This window comes from Chrysoperla carnea, chromosome 1 (genome assembly GCF_905475395.1).
Source record: "Chrysoperla carnea chromosome 1, inChrCarn1.1, whole genome shotgun sequence".
Taxonomy (NCBI): Eukaryota; Metazoa; Arthropoda; class Insecta; order Neuroptera; family Chrysopidae; genus Chrysoperla; species Chrysoperla carnea.
In genome coordinates, this window is record NC_058337.1 from 62,986,396 (window position 1) to 63,009,225 (window position 22,830).

Genomic DNA, 22,830 nt, shown 5'->3' on the forward strand with positions numbered 1-22,830 from the left:
GGGACTTTAGTTTCTCAGCGTGGAGACCGAAAAGAGTGGATGAAAATTTCGTGGTTAATAAAATTTTAAATATTTAAGAAGCGATTATTTCTGTTTCTATACGATTTAAAGAACTCTGTTTTCGTAACATAGTATGTTATTCTTCAGTTATTCGACCGTTGTTTACTTCATTACCATCGTTTTTTATTTCAGTGACCATTATACTTTAATGCTCACTTTATGCAATACATGTTACAGAAATTCAAATGTATTGTGTATGTATCCAGTGTAAAAACTGGTTCTCGATATTCTTCAATGATTTTAAGAAAAATAAAAAAACATTAAGCCCCTTGACCAAAATTGTAAAAGAAATTTTTGTTTAAAAAATTTATTAAAATAAGTGAAAATAAACAATTGATTGAGTTAATTGTTGAAATACCCTGTATACAAAGTGTTGAATATCATATGCTTCATTATTTTTTATAAAAGTTTAAAAAACCAACACAATTATGGAGGCCTTTTACAAGACTTTCTCAATATCTTTTATAGTTTTGAAGAAAATGGACATCAAAATTTTGTCCTAATTTGAACCATCGCGGGTAAACAATGCGACGTTTACGAAAAAATGTTTCAAACAAAAGTTGTTTATTTTTTTATTAGGAACATTTTTTTACTTTTGTTCTATCTGTAACGGTTTACAAGTCGTAAGGACCCAAGACTCAATTGACCTATTTTGCTCATTTACGAACTCAAACTCACTTTTTACGTCTTGAGCACGCTATAAAAACATCCTGATATTTCTATGAGCATAATTTTTGTATTTTGGGGTCAATACTCCAAAAGAAACTTATTATATTCTAAAAAAAACCTTCCCCAAAAATTTTTAAATAAAAAGTATATATTTTTGATTCCGATAAAACTCACTGAATCTTTATTAAAAAGAAAATTTATGAAAAGAATCGCTGATCGTAAAACACACTAAGTTTAAGTGAAAAAAACCGGTTAAGGATAATATATTTTACAAATTAAAACTAATAAAATATGAAAATTTACCCTGTCATTTAAAAATCGTAAACCGAGGGAAATAGGCGATCCCAATACAACAATGGCAAACAGAATTCTCGTATACACAAGTGCAATAAAAGGTCATTTAAAAGTTTATAGAAACCTTTATACATTGTACTTATAGAAAGACAGAGTAAAAATTATCTAAAATTTTAATAATGAAATATATATGCTTAATTAGAATAAAAAATTTTTTATATAATAATCAATAATAAATCAAATAGTAAATCAATAATCAATAGTAAATCAAAGAGTATTTAAGTTTGATGTAATTATAATTGTGAAAGACCGCCAAAATTAACGCGTCCGTATAAGTATATTAAATTTGGTAGCATGGGTACGTTTAAAGTTGATTAAGCAACATTTTTACAAAATGATCACTTCAACATTAATTTTGAACGCACCCATAATGGTGTCTGCAAGCATCCCCGTATTGATACATATATTAAAAAGAATTTATTAATTTTGTAATTATAAAATGTTAATTTTGTATTAATTAACAGTAATTTGTGATTTATTTAATTGAATATATTTAGTATAGAATTGAAAATGCATCAGTTATGAGTGTCTATATGTTTATATCGAATGGTTAAGAATCCACCGGTTTTCTTCCTATATATTAGCGTGGTATTTGCATTCCACGTTTAAATTAATTAATTTTGTGTTGATTAGTTTGTGATATTTAAACACATAATGATGTACACGGTAGGTGCCTTAAATTTTTCTTTAAATTTTCATAATTAGTAATATAAAGTGGACAGTAAACCATAAGAAATTTTGCTCTATTGCTTAGGGAATTTGTATTGTGACCATTTTTGAACTAATTATGGGATCGTTAAATTTAAATTGACTGAAATTAGACAAATTTGTATTTGTAATTTAACCTTCTATTTCGAAATATATTTTATTCTTAACCTTGCTATCTTTGTACTATCACTAAAGGGCTTACTGTAAAATGAATGCATATTAGAAATATTATGTTTAGAATTTATTAGTTAAAATAGGCCCAAATTTTTTTCTCCATTTTACAAGCTTAAAAAATTCCCAACTAATTTTGATTTTTTTAAATTTAAAAGTAGGGTACCTTTGATTTGAAAACAGTTGATTTAAGGGGGTATTTTTCTTTGACATTCGAATGATTTTAATGTATAAGTTGAAACTTCCTATTTTGTTACAGGGTACTACAGCAGAGCAAGATAATCGCTTCAGCGATAAAGAAAAAAAGTTACTAAAACAATTGAAATTCGGAGACTGTCTCAGTCAACGAGTGAGTACTGAAATATTGTTTTTAAAGAGTTAAATAATTTTCATTTAAATTTAATTACAGGTGGATATGACAAAAGTGAAATTGGATGTTATTAAACCTTGGATTATGGATAAAATTACAGAAATTCTACATATTGAAGATGATGTTATAGTTGAATTTGTATATAATCAATTGGAAGAAAAAGTAAATATTAATTTATTATATTTTTTTAAACAAAAGTATGCTTCAGTTTAATTTCACATGAAAAATTTGTGACAAAAATTTATGTGAAATTTTTTGTCACAAATCGTACTAGTGAGGAAAGAACAGTGTATATTCCAAACCCTAATTGAAGGAATTCAAATCATTTTCTCCTGATTAATTTTGATTATTTTTTTTATTCCTCAATAACTATGTTTAAGGTTAAAAGTAAATATTATTTTCAGTACCCAGACCCAAAGAAAATGCAGATTAATTTAACTGGATTTTTAAATGGTCGTAATGCACGCGCTTTCATGACAGATTTATGGGCGTTATTACTATCAGCTCAAGAGAGTCCAACAGGAATACCTGAATCACTTCTACAAAAGAAAAAAGATGAGATTAAGAAGAGAATGGTAAATTTAATTGGTTTGTGTGTACAAAAATTTGTTTATATAATGCTATTGCTATTTTATAGGAAGAGCAAGAGAAGATTAACGAAATGGTGACGAAAAGAGAACGTGAGGAGAGTCGTGGAAGATCCGGTACAAGAGAGAGTGATGGCGGCCGGGGAGATGCGGATAAACGGAGTAGTGGTGTTCGGGACCGAAGTGAATCTCGTAGGCGCTCACGTTCAAGAGATCGAAATAATCGTTCTAGAAAAGATAAACGTTCTAGGAGCAGGTATGTTTTTTTTATCAATTTTTATTTTTGTATAACTATCTTCAAAAATCTTTTGATAGGTCTCATTCTAAATCTGATATTAAACGTGAGAAAAGTCGTTCACCCAGTCGTGTGTCAAATGATAAAGAAGTAAAAGGGAATGGTACAGCAGCAGAGAGTCCTAACCGAACGGCGGATGAAAATGATAAAGATGGTAGTCTTCCGCCTAGTAATAATACCGACGATGCAACAAAAGTCAAAGATGAACCTTCAACGAATAATGCAAATTCAAATTCACAAACATCAAATTCTGGGCCTAAACCTAATGTGTAAGTTTAAAATGCAAGTTAATTTAAATTCGAGTTTAATTGCAAATTAATAAATTAATTTTATTTTTCAGTGAAGCTGTTCAAGCTATTTCTCGATTACAGGCAAAACTACTCGCAATGGTTGGAAGCAAGAAGTCATCGCGGAATTCTCGTTCAAGATCAAAGTCACGCTCACCTAGACGACGATCACATTCAACTTCAAAATCAAAAAATACTCGAAGAAGTCATTCTAGGTCACCAAAAAGGCGTAAAAGTCGTAGTCCATCAAGATCGAAACGCACAGCACGTAGTAGAACTCGTTCGAGGTCGAAATCACATAAACGCCGCCATTCAAGATCGCTATCAGAGTCTCCAAAACGTTCAACAATTAGAAGGCGCAGTCGTTCTAAATCACCTATACGAAAACCGACTAGTAGATCTCATTCAAAATCACAACCTTCTCGGAATAATCCAATAAGTAAACCGCGCAGGAAATCTAGATCGGCATCAAATACCAGCTCTGGAAGTGACAGCACCGCGGCACGTAATTCAGCGTCGCCCGAAAAACGGCATACAAAAGCAGTAAGCAAATCAAAGTCAAGGGAAAAGTCAATTACCAAATCTAAAGATGATAAAGAAATTGTAAAGACTAAAGATAGGGCCAGATCAAGCTCATCTAGTGCTTCTGATTCTGATAAAGGTAGTAATTTCAAGTTTTTAAAAGTTTTGTATTTTAACAAAAATAAAACAAATTTTTAATTTTCAGGAAAAGGGAAAGAAGATTTTTCTATACAGAAAAAAGAAAACAGTATACAAAAGAAACGCCATTATCGATCAAATAAAGAGTCTTCTGAGAGTAATGCCAGTGACAGTGAACATGAAAGTTCTAATAAAAATAAATTTAATAGAGATCGAGGTGATAAACGTCGGGATATAGACAAAAAATCACCAATTCGAGCACGCAGTCGATCACGTGATAATAGACCTAGGCGTGGAAACAGTCGTGACAGAGGAGGCGGTGGATTAAGACGTAACAGTAGATCACGAAGAAGTCTATCAGTAAGTAATTCATTTTCAAATCTTATTTTTAACTATTAAGGTAGTTTTAGAAATATTTAATAGACATTTCTTTATTTATTTATCTTTTGGCGACGTCTTGTGCCATTTCTTAATATATTATTTAACCGCCCGGCCATTAGAATAAAGACCTTTTACATTGAAAATTTGAAAACCGGAAAAATTTGCTAAGTTTATATCTCATTTTAGAGGTACGTGAAATTTTTTTTAACGTTTTTAATAATGTAATTATTAACAGATTTCAATTGATTTTATAACTTTCTCTAATTTCTTGATTCATAATGTTACCAACGATCCTTAACGCAAGGATTTTTCTCCTTCGTATTCACTTAATCATTTGTTTTGAAGTATACTATGCTTAGCAACAACATATTTTGATGATCCAATTTACAAAACGACCCATTTTAAAATAGCTTATTATCTTCATCAAATCATTATTCAGAGGTGAGGGGTAAAAAACAGGCAGCGCTCTTCTGACTTCACTTCAAGGGCGTCACAGGTGCGCTAGAGTGCTCGCCTCTGGTACATTGGATAGCAAAAAAATAAAAATTATTTTTGTAAAATGTAAAAATTTTTAAAATTAAAAAAAATTCAAATTCAAAGGATTCACCAAGGTTAAAAATGACACGGAATCACAAAAAATTTACTTGTTGGTCTAAGCATCCATGACAAAAAAAGCTTAAAGCTTAAAAAATGGAAGCCTGTCTAGTAAAAAACCTTTTTTCGCTGACAGATTTAAAAAACGAAGTCCATGATAATAAAAAACATTTTTTCGTTGACAGTCCAAATTTTTTGCATAAAATAAATAAAACCTTCTTTTAGAAAAAAAATTAAAGTAATGTTTTGACATGTGCGTTTTTCAAAAAAAAAAACGTCTGTTTTGTTGGCACAAAAATTTGTCTGTCAGCGAAAAAATGTTTTTGACTATGACAGACTTCATTTTTTGAGCTTCGTTTTCTCTACATTCAAAATGGGAAAGTCTGCGATATTAGTTAAAAAAAATTTTCAGCTAGACAAGTTGTAACAAAATTTAAACTGCATTTGCAAAATAAAAAATAATAAAGATGTTATGAAGTGCAATTTTAATAAAAAAATAATTTAAAGATCTGTCAGAAGTTAATTAACAAAAATTGTCAGCCAGAAAATTTTTTCAAAAATAATGCATTATTTACTACAACAAGTTGTATAAATTTCAAGCAGATGTTTTGGAAAAAATCAAAAAATTATAAAAAACAATTTTTTAGTAGCCTGGCGGGCGTAACATGATTTTCAACCATTTTCACTTTATAATTTTGAGGGGTGCCTTTTTTATCTATAAAGCTATATCTTTTTTCTATGTTTTCCGTATAAAATATGTTACTATCAAAATTTTGTCTAATGAATGTTTTTTAATTTTTTATTATTTTCTTTAGAGAAATAAAAATCGAGGTCGACGCAGTTTAAGCCGAAGGCGTAGAAGTACTAGCCGCAGAAAAAGATCTCGAACACGTAGTCCTATTAGAAGTGCACGCAGACGCACACGTAGTCGAAGCTTAAGCCGTCGAAGGTAGGTTATCCGTTTGTTATATTTTTATTTTGCATGAATTATTTATAAATTAATTCATATTCCAGTCCAACATATTAAAATTTAAGTATTTGAGTAATTTATTAGGATATCAACAAAGCGATTCAACTTTGTTGCTATATAAATTTATGTTTAATATGTATTTGAAGATATTTTAAATTAATTTAGTGAGAATATTTCATAAAATATTATCTAATTTTATAGACGACGTAGTCCAAGCTACCGTCGTCGCAATTCACGCAGAAGATCCGTATCACGCAATCGTCGACGTGATAGATCACGATCACGGATTCGTCATCGAGCTACGTCACGTGATCGTGGACGTAATTCACGATCACCAAGACGTTCACGGTCACGCAGACGCAGTACATCACGTACGAATAGAAGAAATTCACGTGATCGTAGATTGAGCAGTCGAGATAGAGATCGTAAGACGGCTATGGATCAAAAAGATCGACAACCGAAAATAGATACTAAACGTCAACTCTCTGGATCATCGATATCAAGAACTACAATTGTACGACGAAAGTCGCGTACTAAATCATTATCGAAATCACGTTCAAAATCATTACCAAAAGAGAACACTACCACAGAAATTGAAAATAAATTCGATAAAGCAGAGGAAAATAAAAAGCGGCGAGATATAGTTGGCGATCGTGGCTCTAAAAATGTCACCAATATTAGTTCTGAAAAGAAAATTGAAGACGAACCCCTTGTTAAAAGAGATGTTAAACAGCATCTTGAAAAAAATAAACGTTCAAAATCGAGGAGTGTAAGTCCAGAGAAAAAGAAAACGGTACTAAATGTCCAAAATGCAGTACCAAAAGCTAGATGGTCTAAAAGTCTTAGCCGTACACCTAGTCCATTCTTAAAACCACATGAACGGTCACAAACAGATTCTAAAGTAGCTGTTAAAAAAGTTGAAACGAATGTTACAGGTATGACTAAAAAAGATTTAGAAGATATAGCGGCGAAACGAAAAACTAAAATAGCAATTGAAAAAGAGTTGCTTAAATCTCAGAAAGTGACTACAAATACGTCTACGAGTAGTAACAAAAAAGCTCAGTCCACTGTTACCGAATCTAAGAAACATTCAAAGAAGGCAAGTGATGAATCGAATGATAGCGCTTCGGAAAGTTCTGATTCAGAAGAAGAAAAGAGACATAAAAAGAAAAGTTCGTCTAAAAAACGGTCTTCTAAAAAGCGCGCTACAAGAGATTCATCGGCCTCAAGTGACAGTGAAACTGAAGTAGTAACCAAACATAAGAAGAAAAGTAGACAAAGTTCAGGCTCTGAAAGCGATGAAGCGTCTAAAAAACGACAACCCCCTAAAAAGGTATCACGCAGCTCTGATGTTAAATCATCTAGCTCAAAGAAAAAAACTGATGATTCACAACATACTGATTCAAAAGACACTAAAAAGCGCAATGCTTCACCTAGTAGTTCACCTGACCGTAGGAAGAAAAAGGTTGTGAAAGATGATTCTTCAGACAGTGAAACTGAATTAAAAAAGAAAAAGTCATCTAAAAAATCACGGGGAAGTTCCGATGTTGAAGTCGAAAAAACAAAGAAAAAGAAAAATGATTCATCGTCAAATGATTCCGAAGAAGATAGTGTTAAAACAAAACGTAAACGTAAGAAGCATAAGGAGAAGGCATCGGCTTCCGGTTCCGATAATGATGAACCCGAAGTAAAGAAAAAGAAAAAGGAAAAAAAGCATAAAAAGCATAAGAAACATTCGAAAAAACATAAGAAACACAGAAAGAAAAAGGAAGAGAAGAATAACAGTAGTGATAATAGCGATGCAGCTGAAGAAACTGACAAAGATACAAATTTAAATGAAGACGAGCGTAAGCTACGCGAGAAAGCGTTAAAAAGTATGAAACGACAAACAAGCAGTGACCATTCAGATTGAAAAACATTTTCAAAATATTCTTTCATAAAAAAGATTTTACTTTTCAGATATTGAAAAAATTAATAACTGTGTGCTAAATAATTTATCTGAATTCTTTATTTACAAAAAATATTGTACATATTTCTTCTATTAATTGTCATCTAGTAGACAAAAAAATGGTTACAGCTTCTAAATATTTAATCGGCAGTTTTAACACTTTGATACAGATTTGTAGTGTAGTAATCATAAAAAAAACGGCTGTTTTTATAATAACTATCCCTTGAGTTTCACGAATTCTATATAAAAGTTATGTACTATCCAGAAATAATTCATGTATACAGGTTTCACTGTAATAACTATTTCTATCTAGTAATAATTTTTTTATTGAAAGCAGTAAATTTTTTTGTGAAATACCATATAAATAATTCAAATTATTGCACTCTTTAATTCTTTTAAGTTTTGTTAAAAAATATTACACACAAAATAAAATTTAAAAAATTGGAAATAAAATGGACAAAAATTCGGTAATGAATTTTATTTTTAATTATATATATTACAGCGTGATTGTTTATAAAGATATTAGTGTTTATTTGTATGAATGTGTTTGGTTTATTTATCATAAGTTGAACAATTCTTTGCATACCGAAGAATGATTTTTATAAATTAACCGATTTTTAAGAATTGTTCACCTTGTTGCAAATATACATATAAATAAATCTTGTCAAAAAAAAAAAAAAATCGATCAAATGTTTCAAAAATATTAATTATTCAATGTAAATGTGTGTTAATTTCAATGAATCTTAAATCAGACATGAAATATTCTTTTAAATCTGCTTTGGTAGCATTATTTTTTTGTATTTAAATATGGCATATGAAGTTCATTTTAGAAATTATCGATTTCTCCTTCAAAACAATTATTATGAGGCAAAACTTTTATGTCTGATTCAAGATTAAGTTTACTTAGGAATTCAATATGTAAGTGATACCCATTTAAAAAAATGCAAAAAAAAAAAAATCCACAGTTTTGAGATTAAAAAAACCAATAAAGAATTGAAATAATGTTAAGTTTATTTTTAATATTAATGGGTGTATATTTTATATACGGGCTTTTAAACCCAGAGGCAATATTTTTGTCACAGGCGGTCTGATCTAAGCCAATCAATATCTACATCTTCAATCGCTGCAGCAGCTTAAGACCGGCTGAGCAGTAATGTGTCAACGGCATATTCCATCAATCTCTCCTTGAACATCCGCCATCAGACCGACACAAACAGAGTCAGTGTGTAGAAAATGTACTCAAATCACAATTCTACGCCTAAATGCAAAGTAAGTCACGTCATATCTGAGCAATAAATAACCGGATTATTATTTTTTTTTTATAAAAAAATCATGACTTTACTATTATGCTAATTTTGGAATAAGCCGTTTGTGTTTATAGGCTTTAATTACAGATATTCTACCTAACACAGCCGGAAAATTCAACGTCAGCCACATTATTATTACAATTTTTTCCAGGGAAGTATTTTTTTTTTGTTTATTTAATAAATTTAAATAAATTTTTAACGAATGTGATTTGTTTTTTTATTTCTAATTCATACTTTTTAAGTAAAATAATGTAAAACACCAAAAGTAAGCTTTATAAGAATGTAAGTAAACTAATTTTTTTTAATAATATTTGAGATTTAAGTTTTTTATAATATTTGAGTATGCAATAGTAATAGTTCTTAGATCCCCATTACATCTTCTGAATGATGAAAAAGAAGTAGGTTCACCTTATCGTGTACTAATATGATTAAAAGTATGTTATGTTGTTAGTACTGATTGAATATTAAAGGTGGCTCGATATGTACTTTGCCGCATTATATTTTGTTTTAAGTAGGTAAATGAAATAATTGAATTAAAAAAAATCTAATAACATAAATCAAATGGCTTTTTTTTTTAAAGTAATGTGATTTGTTTGAAAACTTAAATATTTGTTTTAATCATTTGAGCGCAATAGAGAGATTCAACAGTTGGAGGAGAGTCAAGTTGGGGATATTTCAAATACAAATTCAGTATTTGTGTTCAGAGTAGCGTCTCGTCGAGTCTAGACTGTTGACGGACGGACATGTGAGTGTATATGTACGTGTCTGAACCTTCGACATTTGTATGTTTTTTAGTGTTTTCTGTGTATTGATTTTTCCCCTTCTTTCTAACCTAAAAAAGTTTTACAGAAAAATCAATTTTATTAGTAAAATAATACTAACTGATGCCATGTGTGTTCCAAGTCCATATTAACAACAGAGTGCCTTAAAATTTTTTCGAAAAATCAGTCATATTATTAATTAGTGCCTTTAAGTGTTATTTTGTTTAGATCTCGATAATTCATAATGAACAACGTTAAACGATTGCCCCACGATCAATATTTTGAAAAGGTAAGAATATTATTTACTTTTATTAATATGTAAAAATTTTAAAAAATAATTATTTACAGCGGTTATGAACAATTTGTATTACTACTTTGACGAAAATTTTAATTTTTTTGTTGACATTTTAAACGTTTAAAGGACATGTGGCGGAAGTAAGTATTAAGTGTGTTTGTGACTGGCTTTTAATACATAAACATTGACAATGTGCTCTATATTTGATTAGTGTGATTACGCTAGAGGGTTGTTTGATAAATATTCCGCTTGCACATTAGGGGTCTCTTCTTCAATACAAATTTATGGTGGGAAAGTTGAACTTGAAAACTAATACAATTATGATTGATTTTTTCTGAAACCGCAATAACATGCGATTAATATTCTATTTATGAAAATGACACTATTTTATAATGATTTAAAATAAATATATTATAAGTACTGCTGACGTTTCTTTTCTATATATGGAATTGGTCTTTAGATGACATCATTATCACACGCTGGGTTCAACCCAAGCCTGTATTTCTATCTTTATTTTATACACCTACTCGTTTTTAACTTGATCTCACTTCAGTTAATTACTAAGCGAATAACTATCTTATCATTGTTAATATCTTAGTGCATTGAATTCTTATTAATAAATATTTTATTATTTGCATTTTTTTGTCTTTAAAAAAGTCGCAATCTTTTAATGTATAAAAAAGAATTAATAAACTGTTTAAAACTAAATTAATTAGTCTTTTCATTTACAAAAAATTTGTTTTTCAGATAATTTTAAAAATTTTATTTAGACTAGGTGGTACTGGCGCCAGAGTTTCGAAAATTTCCGATATTATTGAAGAGATTTTTTTAAAGTAGATAATCATTGCGGTAGGGAATCGGAATTTTCTGTTAAAATTATGTAGATTTCGATTAAATATGGCGATTTTAGCAAAAATACGGATAAATTAATCTATAATCTTGATATATAAAAAAAAGTCGGATTAGTTAGACCATTTATAACTCAAGAGCGGCTGGGCTTGTTGGATTCGCCACCGTCCCGAATAGTAAAATAACTATTAAAATTTTCCATTCAAATGCGATGTTTTATGTTCCTGCATTACTAACTTGGGTAAATTAGTACAGTTGCTCGAGAGATAAATTTTCAAATAAAAATAATAATCTTCGCTCCGGTCGTCCGTAAGACAATATAATTGACCTGAATTGTGAAATGGGTTTTATCTTTTGAAAAATTGATACATATCTGCTGCAAGTTTTATCATATATAATAGGACTGACTATTAAGTCGGCTAGGATTCATAAAATTAAATTTTTTGCGTGAAAAGGTTTGTGAACTTACACTATAATTATTGTTCCTTGATATATAAAAGTTTTAATACAAATATGATTTTCAAGGGGGTTGAATAAAATAAAATAATTGGAATGGTAAATCTGATAATTTTTTTAGTTTTTTCTAATTACTTTAACTTCTACTCCACCTTTATTTCGGAGTAGAAGTTAATAAAATTAGCATCATTAATCAATTTTTAATATAATAGATAAACTACCATTGGGATTTAAAAAGAAAAAAAATTGTGATCAATAATATATTTTTTCTGAGAATTAACTTTATAAGGTTTTTTTAATTGTCCGACATATTACAATACAATTTGATTCTAGAAAGTTTATGGAAATAGCATAAGAATAATCGCATACGTAATATACTCGTAGCGTACGTAATATTATACCTGTATTGTACGTAAAATACGGATGCGCCAGTATCTACTAGTTTAAATTTATGCTATATATTACCAGTGATAAGAATAATTCATTTTTAATAGTGGTTTATTTTGAAATTCAGTTTCCTGTAAATTAAAAACCGCAAATTAATTCATATTGAGTACACAATTTCAACGAACCGTGATGAGAATTTAAGATGCTACTAACATATTTAATTTAAAGTAATTAAAATTTTCTCTTGATTATTGTAACTTCATATTCCACAGCTTATTAGCGATTATAATTATTCATTTTTGTAAAATTGATTACGTTCAGCCATACAATTTAAAAAAAAGAGGGCATAGGTATAATGTATATGGGTAATTAATATGTATGCGTCAATGCGTAGTAACTACAATGTTATCGCATGCAATAAGCATTTCAAAAAATATAAACATGGCTTTATTATCTGCGAAAATAATTTGTCTATTGTTTGGAGAGGTAAGAGCGTAACAGTATATACTGAATGATATTTCTGAAGAATGAATTTTTAAAGATTTGTCTCCTACTTAATTTGAATTAATTATTATATTCAAAAAAATATTGAGAATAACAATCTGTTTCTTATCAATTTGAATACTCGCGTAACAAGTTTGAGTTCACTAATCTTATGTAGATATACACAGAGTGATTCAAAAGTGAGAGATTTAGTTGCAAATTTTTGGCAAAAAAGTCTGTAGGTAAGGTTTTAACAAACATGACTTCATAGAAATTCAGTAAAAGCGATTGAACTATATGTATTTTTGTATAAAATTTCCGCTTTGATGCTTTTGCTGAAATTCGAGTTAAGTATACAGTATGTTCACCGATTGAGTTTAACATAAGAAAACATTTTTTATTATAGTTTATACTAGGGAAATGTAGGGTAGTCAAAATTTAGGAAAACATAAAAGTGTGAAAAGTATACATTTGTTTTAAATTTGCTCCAAGGGATAGATTTGAAGATTGCTCCCATATCCACCAGAAATTGATTCGAAGATTTGGCCTATGTCTATCCATTAAAAAAAAGGCCGAATATCAGCAGTTTTAGAGATTCATATTTTTTAATAATATCGAATTAATAGTTGAGTATATATTCGTTGATTAGGGCTGAAATTTCAAAGAGCATAGGAGAGTAGCCTATTTAGCTTTATGAGTAATTTAATTTGTCACCATTCGTTCCTTATGTTCCCGGATCTTCTATGTAGATGCAGATCACCTGGACACATTGCACCCTTCTCTATCTTTTTTTCTTAAATGCACATTCATTACTTATTTTTACAAAGAGCAAAATACTTTGAAAGTTTCCATTCAGGAATGATAGTCATGAAATTTTATTATCATTGTTTATTGAAAATTTATGTAAACGAAGTTATCGATAGAATAGGTAAGTTAAGAATTTAGTCATGTTTGTGTAATAATTTTTAACAACATGTTTGATTGTTGATTTGGGTGCCATATTTATACTAAACATCATTTATAAGAAGTAATTTATAAGATTCTTTTTATATGTTTTGAATGTTTAAAATATAATTTCAATCCTACTTATATGGAGATGTTTTATTTGTTTATAAAATTATTAACTTATTACTTCATGTATAATTCTAAGAAGTTTTTATAAATAATTTTCGTATAATATGATTTCATTCATCTTAAAGTGCAATTATTATTCATTTTTCATGTAATTTATTTACCATACGGTGTCCGTAATTTTAGTTAATTTTTTTTTAAAATTAGAAATATTTCATTAATATTAAATTGTTTTGGGTTGAATTCAGTATTTTTATTTCAATTACTTTTTAATAAATTATCTATATATTTAGTTTCAGTGAAAAATGATTAAAAATTGTATTATACATAAAAAATTACTTTTAGATTAGATTACTTTTAACAAAGTCTAAAATTGAACTTTTCAGTAATTAGAACAGGCTCTGGATGAAGTTGATTGTGCAAAATATGAGTACCGCATTTTGTTAATTGATTTTTGATGAGAAAAGCTTATAGATTAATATTGTGAATCTTGCCAGAAATCGTATTGGTCCAATTTTTGTAGGTATACCCCCCCCCCTCTCCAAAGAAACAGTTAAATGACATTTTTTTGAATCAAGTAAAAGTTACTATTGATTCTATGGGTTATTTAACGTCAAAAAGGCTCTTTATGATTTTTTGTAAATTCTTCGTTTTCGAGATATTAACAGTTTAATGTTTGGAAAAACTCCAAAAAGGCCATTTTAAAAGCTGAAAAACCGGGCATAAAATTAGATTTTTGAGTTTATCAAAATTTTAAAATAATGTTTGAACATCCTTTAATAAAATTCTGAAGAGTAATACAGGTTACTTCATTCTAGAGGCTCATTTTTCAATTCTTAAGAAAATGTTTAATTCCATTATTAACAAAGATGTTCAAACATTATTTTCAAAATTTGATAAGCTCTAAAATATATTTTTAAGACCCGTTTTTTAGCTTTTAAAATGACGTTTTTGGAGTTTTTCCAAACATTAAACTGTTAATATCTCGAAAACGAAGAAGTTTACGAAAAAATCACAAAGAGCCTTTTTCACGTTAAATAACCCATAGAATCAAGAGTAACTTTTACTTGATTCAAAAAAAATGTCATTTAACTGTTTCTTTGGAGAAGGGGTACTCATATTTTGCCCACTCAACCCCATCCAGCGCCTGTTCTAAATGTTTCCAAATTTATTTTATACATTTTTTTGAATCCTTAAATAGTGATGTCGATTCACCTTAATATAGTATTAGAGTCGGTAACTACCTTACAATAAATTAGCTCACATAACTCACATGTAGTGGAATTTGGCCAATACAAGCTTGCAAGAAAGATCAGGTGCAGGGGCGTTTGTGTATTTTTTCGGACCTCGGGCTCATTCTTCTTAGGGGCCTGCCTAATTACTCAATTAGTTGCGCATTTGGCCCAAAAAACTGTTTCCTGTTTAGACTACAGCCCATGCTAAAAATTTTCGGGTGAAATGATATCATGTTGAAAAGGATGCTCCTATATGTAAAAGTAAGTTTACCATACCGTCAATTTTACGCGATTCAGTATAGGTATTGAATGTCACGGGTACGAATGGGAAGTTACGGTGGAGTATTTTTGTACGATCTTCTTCCGTGTGCTAGAACCTTATAAAAAAAAATGACGGAAAACCTAGCATCTCTGCTTTTGTACGGCAGCCGGTGCAGCCGCTTGGTTTAGTGTTTGTACATACAAACGCCAACCGTACGACATTAATGCAAAATAAATTGACAGGTTATCTGTGGTTATGATATTAGACGAAGAAACGAAGGAATAAAGTTTGAAAAATTTGAGCAGTAAGTCGGATTTGAATGCGGTTTTCGGCATTCGATACGTTAGAATGTCAGGAAATATTGTGGCCTAGTCTGATTTAGAAGAAATTAAAAATATGCAATTTGCATAATTAATATGCATTTTGAATTGGCCGTTAATATTAAATTCACAATTCGGTTAATAGTGATGAAAATGATATCAAACTTGCTAAACGGGGGTTTTTAGGGCTGAACACGAATATTGTGACAGAATTGGTCTCAGTGGTACCTGGTGAAATGGTATCCCCATCACCTCCTGGAGTTTTCGAGAAATTCGTCATATAATCAGTCCAAACTTGTTACTCGGGGGCTTTCGGATGGTTGGTTGCCAAACTGTACTTATAATAATATATCACTATAATTTTATTATATTCTTAAAATACACGTCTTCTCCACTTAAGTGGTATCATATTTTTGAGCAACGTATCCTTTCCATTTAAATGATAACATTTTATTGAAGAATTTGTGTAGTTGAAAACTACGCTTGTCATCAAAAGTTGTATGCATGAGTGTAGCTACTTAGAGTTTCCAAATTTACAGAAGGCATGTACATTTTTCTTCTACATATGCTGTAATTTTTATTTGATTATTTTTCATTGAATTTCGAACTTAAAATGGTATATTAAACATCTAGAGAGCAAACAAAAGTGAATGTCTCAGATCTCATGTTCATTATACAAACATGAAATCTGAGACATTCTTTACTTGCTCGCGTGGTGTGTGTATATACTATTTTTCTGCTCGACGGAGGTAAATTTCAAAACAATATTTTATATTATTAAATAATCTAAATATCAACTTAAGATTTGATACAATGATAAAAGAATTAGGACATTATTTTATATAAATATTTTTTTTGTTTTGTTTAGTTTAAACTTTCAAAAAAAATAATGATTTTTGTTTTTTGAAACAAGTTTTATGGTATTTCAATTTAAAATCTTCTTACAAAAGTTTGACTGTGCTCAAAATTGTCAAATATAAGTTAATTTCTTTACCTTTACCTGGGCTAAGAGCACGAATTAATACTTACTTCACGAATAGATAATGAAGAATTAATTATTTTTTACTATATACGAGGTTTTCAAATCTGTCATATGCAAAATTAGTCACTGGAATATATACTCAAAATTTTTTATTGCTGACATAGTTTTTCTCATTTTAAAAGATAAAAAAATTAATTTATGATTGAAAAGAAGAAAAAAGCTTCATATTTGAAGTGACGCCCCGCTTGGGGGCGGCAAGTAATTTTATCAAAATTTTATTGGAAAGATGAGAGGGAAAATGAAATTTGCGGTTTTCCGATTTTATTAGAATAATCAGATTCTATAACCTATAACCTGGACTCGTCATTTTGTTGTGTTTAATCTTTTTTTTCCGGAAGATGGGGCATAATAAATTTCAATATTTCTGGTTTGTTTTTATTTTCTATTTTTAGCTGTTTTTTTTTAACAATGTTTGTGTGTGTGTCTGTGTGTGTGTTTTGTTAAATTTAATAATGGTTTCTTATTATTTACCATATAATTATCATTTAAAATTTACGCATAATTTTTACATCTAGGATGTGGTCATATCGGAAGTTGATCTTGGACAACCCTGTGAAGAATGTAGTGACTGCCCAGGATACTCTCCGCATTCTTGGAGGTAAGTGTTGTTTATTAATATAATTTTTTTCGTGAAATGAAGTGAAAAATTAATAAATACGTAAATAAATTAAGTATCTACATTATGACCTGTTTTTAGTATTTCTTTAGTGGTTTTTAGTTCATAAAGGTAGCTCGTACGTCTAGAATACATTATATAGAATATTATATTAGAATTTATTAAAAAAAACTAAACCCCCATTTCCACTTTTGTTTATAACAATTGCAATTTTTGTAAGCGATATTTTATTTTTTTCAAAAATAATCTACATGCTATTCCGAATCGATTGATACCTTGTTCATAATTTTCCAGGACTAGTTTAGTAAATTTAATGAAAATCCTTAAGAAGTATGGGTTGATTACAAATTCCAATCCCCGAAATTGTACAATATAGCATACAAATATTTAATAATGGTGACCAGCTTTGTGCCATCTGAAAGACTGTCGGACTCCAAGCCAAAACAGGCAATAAAATTTAGTTCCTGTCAATATAGATAAGAAATATTAGGATTAATAAAAATAAAGTTGTTTGGTTTTTAACCTTGACGGATTTACTTATTAACTCCCTATAATTCTTTCCTACGATACGATATATCGAAAATATCGATGTTTTTGACTGATATATCGTTAAACATCGGTACAATATTTCGCTAACTAAGTCAATTGTTTGTTATGAGCAAATTATAGCATCTATAATCTTGCAATAGGCAACCCAAAATAATTGAGTGGGGCAGCCAATAGAAGCATGTGTCTGCAAAATGCAGACGGCTTATGCAGATGTGCACTACAGACATGCCACCGATTAAAGAATCCGCGCATTTGCCAAAGCAGCTAGACGTATATTTTATAGTATCGAAAAGGCGTTAAAGTCTTAAAATTTAAGGTAATAAAACTTAAAACACTTTAATTTATAGTTAAAACGGATCGACATTAATTTAAAAATATAAGAATTTTTCCGAGTCAATAACTTTATTATTCAAAATATTTTTCAAATGAGTAATTTTTTCTAATAAAAATAATTATGAACTTGACAAAATTTTGTTATTAGTTGATCTATAAATATGTATTTTGATATATAAATTTCAAACAAAAAGTGAAATGACCTTTTCAATTTCAGAAACATTTTCAACAAATAACTTATCACAATTTCTGTAAACATTATTCGTTTACAGAAATTTATAAAAATTAAACATCTTCGGGACCCTGCGTATAATAATAGTTTGAAGCAAATGTTAGAAAGTATTGATGGAAATAAACTCATAAAATTTTATTTAAATACAAACTTTATAAAATTTTTTTGTGTTTAAAAAAAGATTTACATCATGTTTTTCGTAAAAAAATTTTGGTATTCAGGTGGTAATAAAATTTTCTTTATAATGTCCTTAAAAATTTATATATATTTATGTTTTTTTTTTAGTATAGTTTATACAGCTTCATACGTGGCAAAATTTTTTAATTTAAACTTTTTGAAAGCATCGCCCATCAAGATTGATAAAAGTGCCATTTCTTACCACTTCTTGTGCCACTCTTAGATGCCTAACATATACCATTATGAAAGAATTAAACCAAGATTCCCACAATTCCTACAATGTAATCAGAATAATCAGGTAATATTACGAAAAGTGGCCATCAAATAGATTTGCGTACCCAACACGCTCTAATTTTTCTTCATCATGCCTATATACTTTTAAGAGTAGTTCCAAATTTGGATCCCACTCTTAGATGCCTAACATATACCATGACGAAAGAAAAACATAGAATGTACTATCACAATAGCATTTAATTCTCATGGTAAAACCAAGATTGCCACAATTCCTACAATGTTATCAGAATAATCAGGCAATATTATGAAAAGTGGTAATCAAATAGATTAGCGTATCTAACAAGCCTTAGTTTTTCTTCATCATGCATACCTACTTTTAAGAGTAGTTCCAAATTTGGATTTTTTGATTACATATTCTCTATAGATTAGTGATTCCAAAACTTTTTGGTCTCGTAGAGACATTTTCTAGTTCTTCATTATTTAGATAGACCCCCTACCTAATAATGCCGAATTAAGAATGCGCGAGACCCGTAACAAGTTGTTCCAGTTGGTCATTTTTTGTAATCGTGAATTTACTGTCCATCCTTTTTTCGTTTATGGGACGTCCTTTACAAAAAACATTCGCGCATCCGTTCCCATTTATACATCATTACAATTTTTTACCTTTTAATCTTTGTTAAACCACCACCAGCCCCTTTTGTCGGCGCGTTTGCCAAAAATTTTTTTTGCTTCGTCTGTGTGACTCTCAATTATACGATTCTGTTTGCTTGTAGAATGATTTATTCTCATATTCTTATTTTCGATATCACACAGACCTCTTTCTATTCCCATTGACCCTCTATTCTTATTTTCACTACCATAGACTTCTTTCGCCTTTCAATCGACTCCAAGGGGTCGACATCGACCACTTTGGATGGTTTTACTAAGACTGTCCAAAAGATAAACAACTATTGCATATGTGCATGTGCTATAAACATTGCGATGGTACTTTATCCGTGAAGGTTACTATATTAACCCAAAAACGATTGCATAATTAATTTAGTTTTTTTGAATTTTTAATACTTATTTATATTCTTCGCTGTATGATATTTTAATACATTTCATGTGCTTAGAGAGAAAGTAGTGTTAGGTTAATTAAACATAATTATATCCGAATATATACGGTTAGCAAATTTTTATGAATATTATTCACTGAAAAAAATTGAAATAAAACAAACAAAATAATAATTTTTAAATAACCGTTTTACCTAAATTTATTAATTATTTGCTGTGTTACTAAAAACAATCAAAATTTATGTAAATAACAAAATCACTACAAGGAAAAACATGAATATTGAACTTATATGCTTGAGTTAAGAATGTATGAGCATGACAAAAATTTTTGATTTAAAGGCCCAAATATACGTGGTTAAACTTTCAGCTTAGGTATCCATATAAATTTTTTTACGAAAATTTTCACTTGGAACGAATAAAAACAAGGGCAGGGTAGATTTAGGATTGAAATTATTTTTATATTATTTTTAACTTTGATGATGAATTTTATTATAACTTCATGAATGTAGTCGAAAAATAAAAATAAATATTTTCGATATCTGCTTTAGTTTTCGAAATTTTGAAAGCTGAATAATTAAAGAAAAATTTCAGTTTTCAATATTTTGAAAATTTCGCCAGATATCGAAAAATTTTATTCATTCTTTTCGTCTTATATCGTCACTATCAAAATTGAACAAATATTTTAATTAGGAAAGAGTCTTCAAAAGCTTAAAGGGTTGATAAATGCGGTGTATATATGTATTTAATAAAACCCTACTTAATTTGGGTCAAAATATTTAAATTTGTGATCAAAATTAACCTAGCTCTAATAGGTTTCAAGAATGTGGAGTCCCTGGTCTCGAAATATGAAGCACATATGTAATAGCTAGCGAAAAACTGATATCACAGTTGAAAAGAAGGACCCAAAATTAGTGGGTTTCACAAAAAATTCCAATAAGATCGCATGAAATTTGCCTATGTTATTAAAAAAATAGAATTTTTTTAACTTCATGACGTCATCAGAATCCAAAATATTTAATTATGCTCGATCACATCCAAATTTTATCCAATTTTGATTAACCAAGTAATCCTACCAATGTAATCCTACTGAATTTGAGCCATTCTTTTTAAATTTGCAATCAAAATTAACCTAGCTCTAATAGGTTTCGAGAATGTGGAGTCCTGATCTCGAAATGAAGCACATATGAGATAGCTAGCGAAAAACTTATATCACAGCGGAAAAGAATGACCAAAAATTAGTGGGTTTCAAAAAAAATTTCAAATAAGATCGAATCAAATTTGCCTATGTTATTAAAAAAATAGAATTTTTTAACTTTATGACGTCATCAGAATCCAAAATATTTAATTTTGCTCTATCACATCTAAATTTTATCCAATTTTGATAAACCAAGCATGTAATCCTACTTAATTTGGGCCATTCTTTTCAAATTTGTGATCAAAATTAACGTAGCTTGTGAGCTTCAAATTTGTGATCAATACATAGGTTCCAAGAATGTGGAGTCCTGGTCCCGGTCCCGGAATGAAGCACATAACTGATAGCTAGCGAAAAACTGATCACAGCTTAAAAGAATGACCCATAATTAGTGGGTTTCAAAAATTTCAATGAGTTCGGATCAAATTTGCCTATGTTATAAAAAAAAATCGAATTTTTTAGCTTTATGACGATAACATACAAGATGCTGACATACATATAACAATTTATGTCACTTGTCGACTCAGGGAGTTTGCTTTTATTTTTTTTAATGTCTATTATTAAAAGTTATTTCGGAGTTCGAAGAATTCTCTTAGAAGTATTTTTTTCTACATAATATGATATTTATAATATTGTAAATTAATGAGCGCATTTTTCATGATTCTTTACTAACTTTCTGTTTTACGTATAAAACATACTTTTTGTTAGCGCTTCAAAAAATAAACAACTTTTGTTGGAAACTTTTTTTCCTAAACATCACTGTTTACCCGTGTGAGCGCAAATTGTGTATGTATTATATGAGAATATCAGTTATAAATGTGTGACATGTATGTATGTGTGATGTGGCAAAGTAATCAATACTGTCTATACATGGTATTTCAACAATTAACTCAGTCAATTGTTTGTTTTCACTTGTTTATTTATCAACTTGTACCAGCCATTCGAAGAAGGTAAAACTAACATTCGAAGGGGAACAATATTTAAATTAGATAAAATAATTATTCATGTCAATTAATTTAAATCACGCTGTGTTTGTTAATTTAAACTCAGGGATATATATTTAGATAATAATGGGTTCAAATTGGGTCTTGAAACACACATATTATCATCTGTATTGAATAGAATACATGCTTAAAATAATTTATACTCTAGTGGGACGGCAGACTGAAAAAATTGTGCGTGATAAAAGCATAAAGTTTTCATTACATTGTTATCATTACATAGTATGAAACAAAGTCACTTCCTGTTGGCTGCCTGCCTGCTTCTTTATATGCTTAGATCTTTAAAACTATGCAACGGATTTTAATGCGTTCTAATAGATAGAGTGATTCAAGAGAAAGGCATGTATAATATACTTCTAATGTAATGTCGACTTACTTCTAATGTGATGTCGTAAATAAACACATTTTTGTATTTAAAGACATTCTGTAGTATATTTAGTATCAACATTGCACCCGTGCGAAGGCGGAGCGAGTCGCTAGCTATATTGATAAAATCAAAATTCAGATCAAGGTAAACCTACCCTTATTGCATTAGGTAATGAATATTTTATGAATACCAAAACCGATACATAATTTTTTAAAATTTGCTATGGTTGTCGCCCCGCAGCTCTGCAACGCCATGCGTAATTAATAATTATTTCATTAAATTTTATTCCTTATCGAGTTTATATTATATTTCATTTTAAATTTAGCTAATGATATTACGAACACGACTTAACGTTGTCGCGATTTGAATCTCAATAATTGAGTAAAGAGTAATTTACCCACATCAGTTTCCTTATACCATGTGTGTTTGTACCATCTAGGCATATACATATCTGTAGTATGACAGAATACATCCGTTTATAGTAATGCATCTAAGCGAGAGGTATTATATACATGTGCTGTAAGACTACAGATACGATACGACAGATCTTCTGT

The 22,830-nt window shown here is 29.4% G+C and overlaps 2 protein-coding genes across 2 annotated transcripts in view; both read left to right on the forward strand.

The window, feature by feature from the left end:
* Positions 1–1,509: 1,509 nt before the first annotated feature.
* LOC123296802 (serine/arginine repetitive matrix protein 1) lies at positions 1,510–8,390 on the forward strand. Its single transcript, XM_044878459.1, has 10 exons — positions 1,510–1,749; positions 2,222–2,311; positions 2,372–2,494; positions 2,737–2,907; positions 2,970–3,175; positions 3,235–3,483; positions 3,555–4,162; positions 4,229–4,521; positions 5,952–6,085; positions 6,308–8,390. The coding sequence occupies exons 1-10, from the start codon at positions 1,738–1,740 to the stop codon at positions 8,016–8,018; spliced, it is 3,597 nt and encodes a 1,198-aa protein (XP_044734394.1). The 5' UTR covers positions 1,510–1,737; the 3' UTR covers positions 8,019–8,390.
* Positions 8,391–10,287: 1,897 nt separating this feature from the next.
* LOC123305299 (four and a half LIM domains protein 2-like) overlaps positions 10,288–22,830 on the forward strand; it is a 348,820-nt gene continuing 336,277 nt past the window's right edge. The window contains exons 1-2 of the mRNA XM_044886982.1: positions 10,288–10,411; positions 17,038–17,120. Of these exons, the coding sequence (XP_044742917.1) occupies positions 10,367–10,411; positions 17,038–17,120 (128 nt within the window). The 5' untranslated portion in view covers positions 10,288–10,366. The remainder of the gene's footprint in view (positions 10,412–17,037; positions 17,121–22,830) is intronic.

Coding starts and splice junctions, on each gene's coding strand:
- LOC123296802 (XM_044878459.1), top strand. Junction 2,312..2,371: donor GAGACTGTCTCAGTCAACGA/GTGAGTACTGAA, acceptor ATTTAATTACAG/GTGGATATGACAAAAGTGAA. Junction 2,908..2,969: donor ATGAGATTAAGAAGAGAATG/GTAAATTTAATT, acceptor GCTATTTTATAG/GAAGAGCAAGAGAAGATTAA.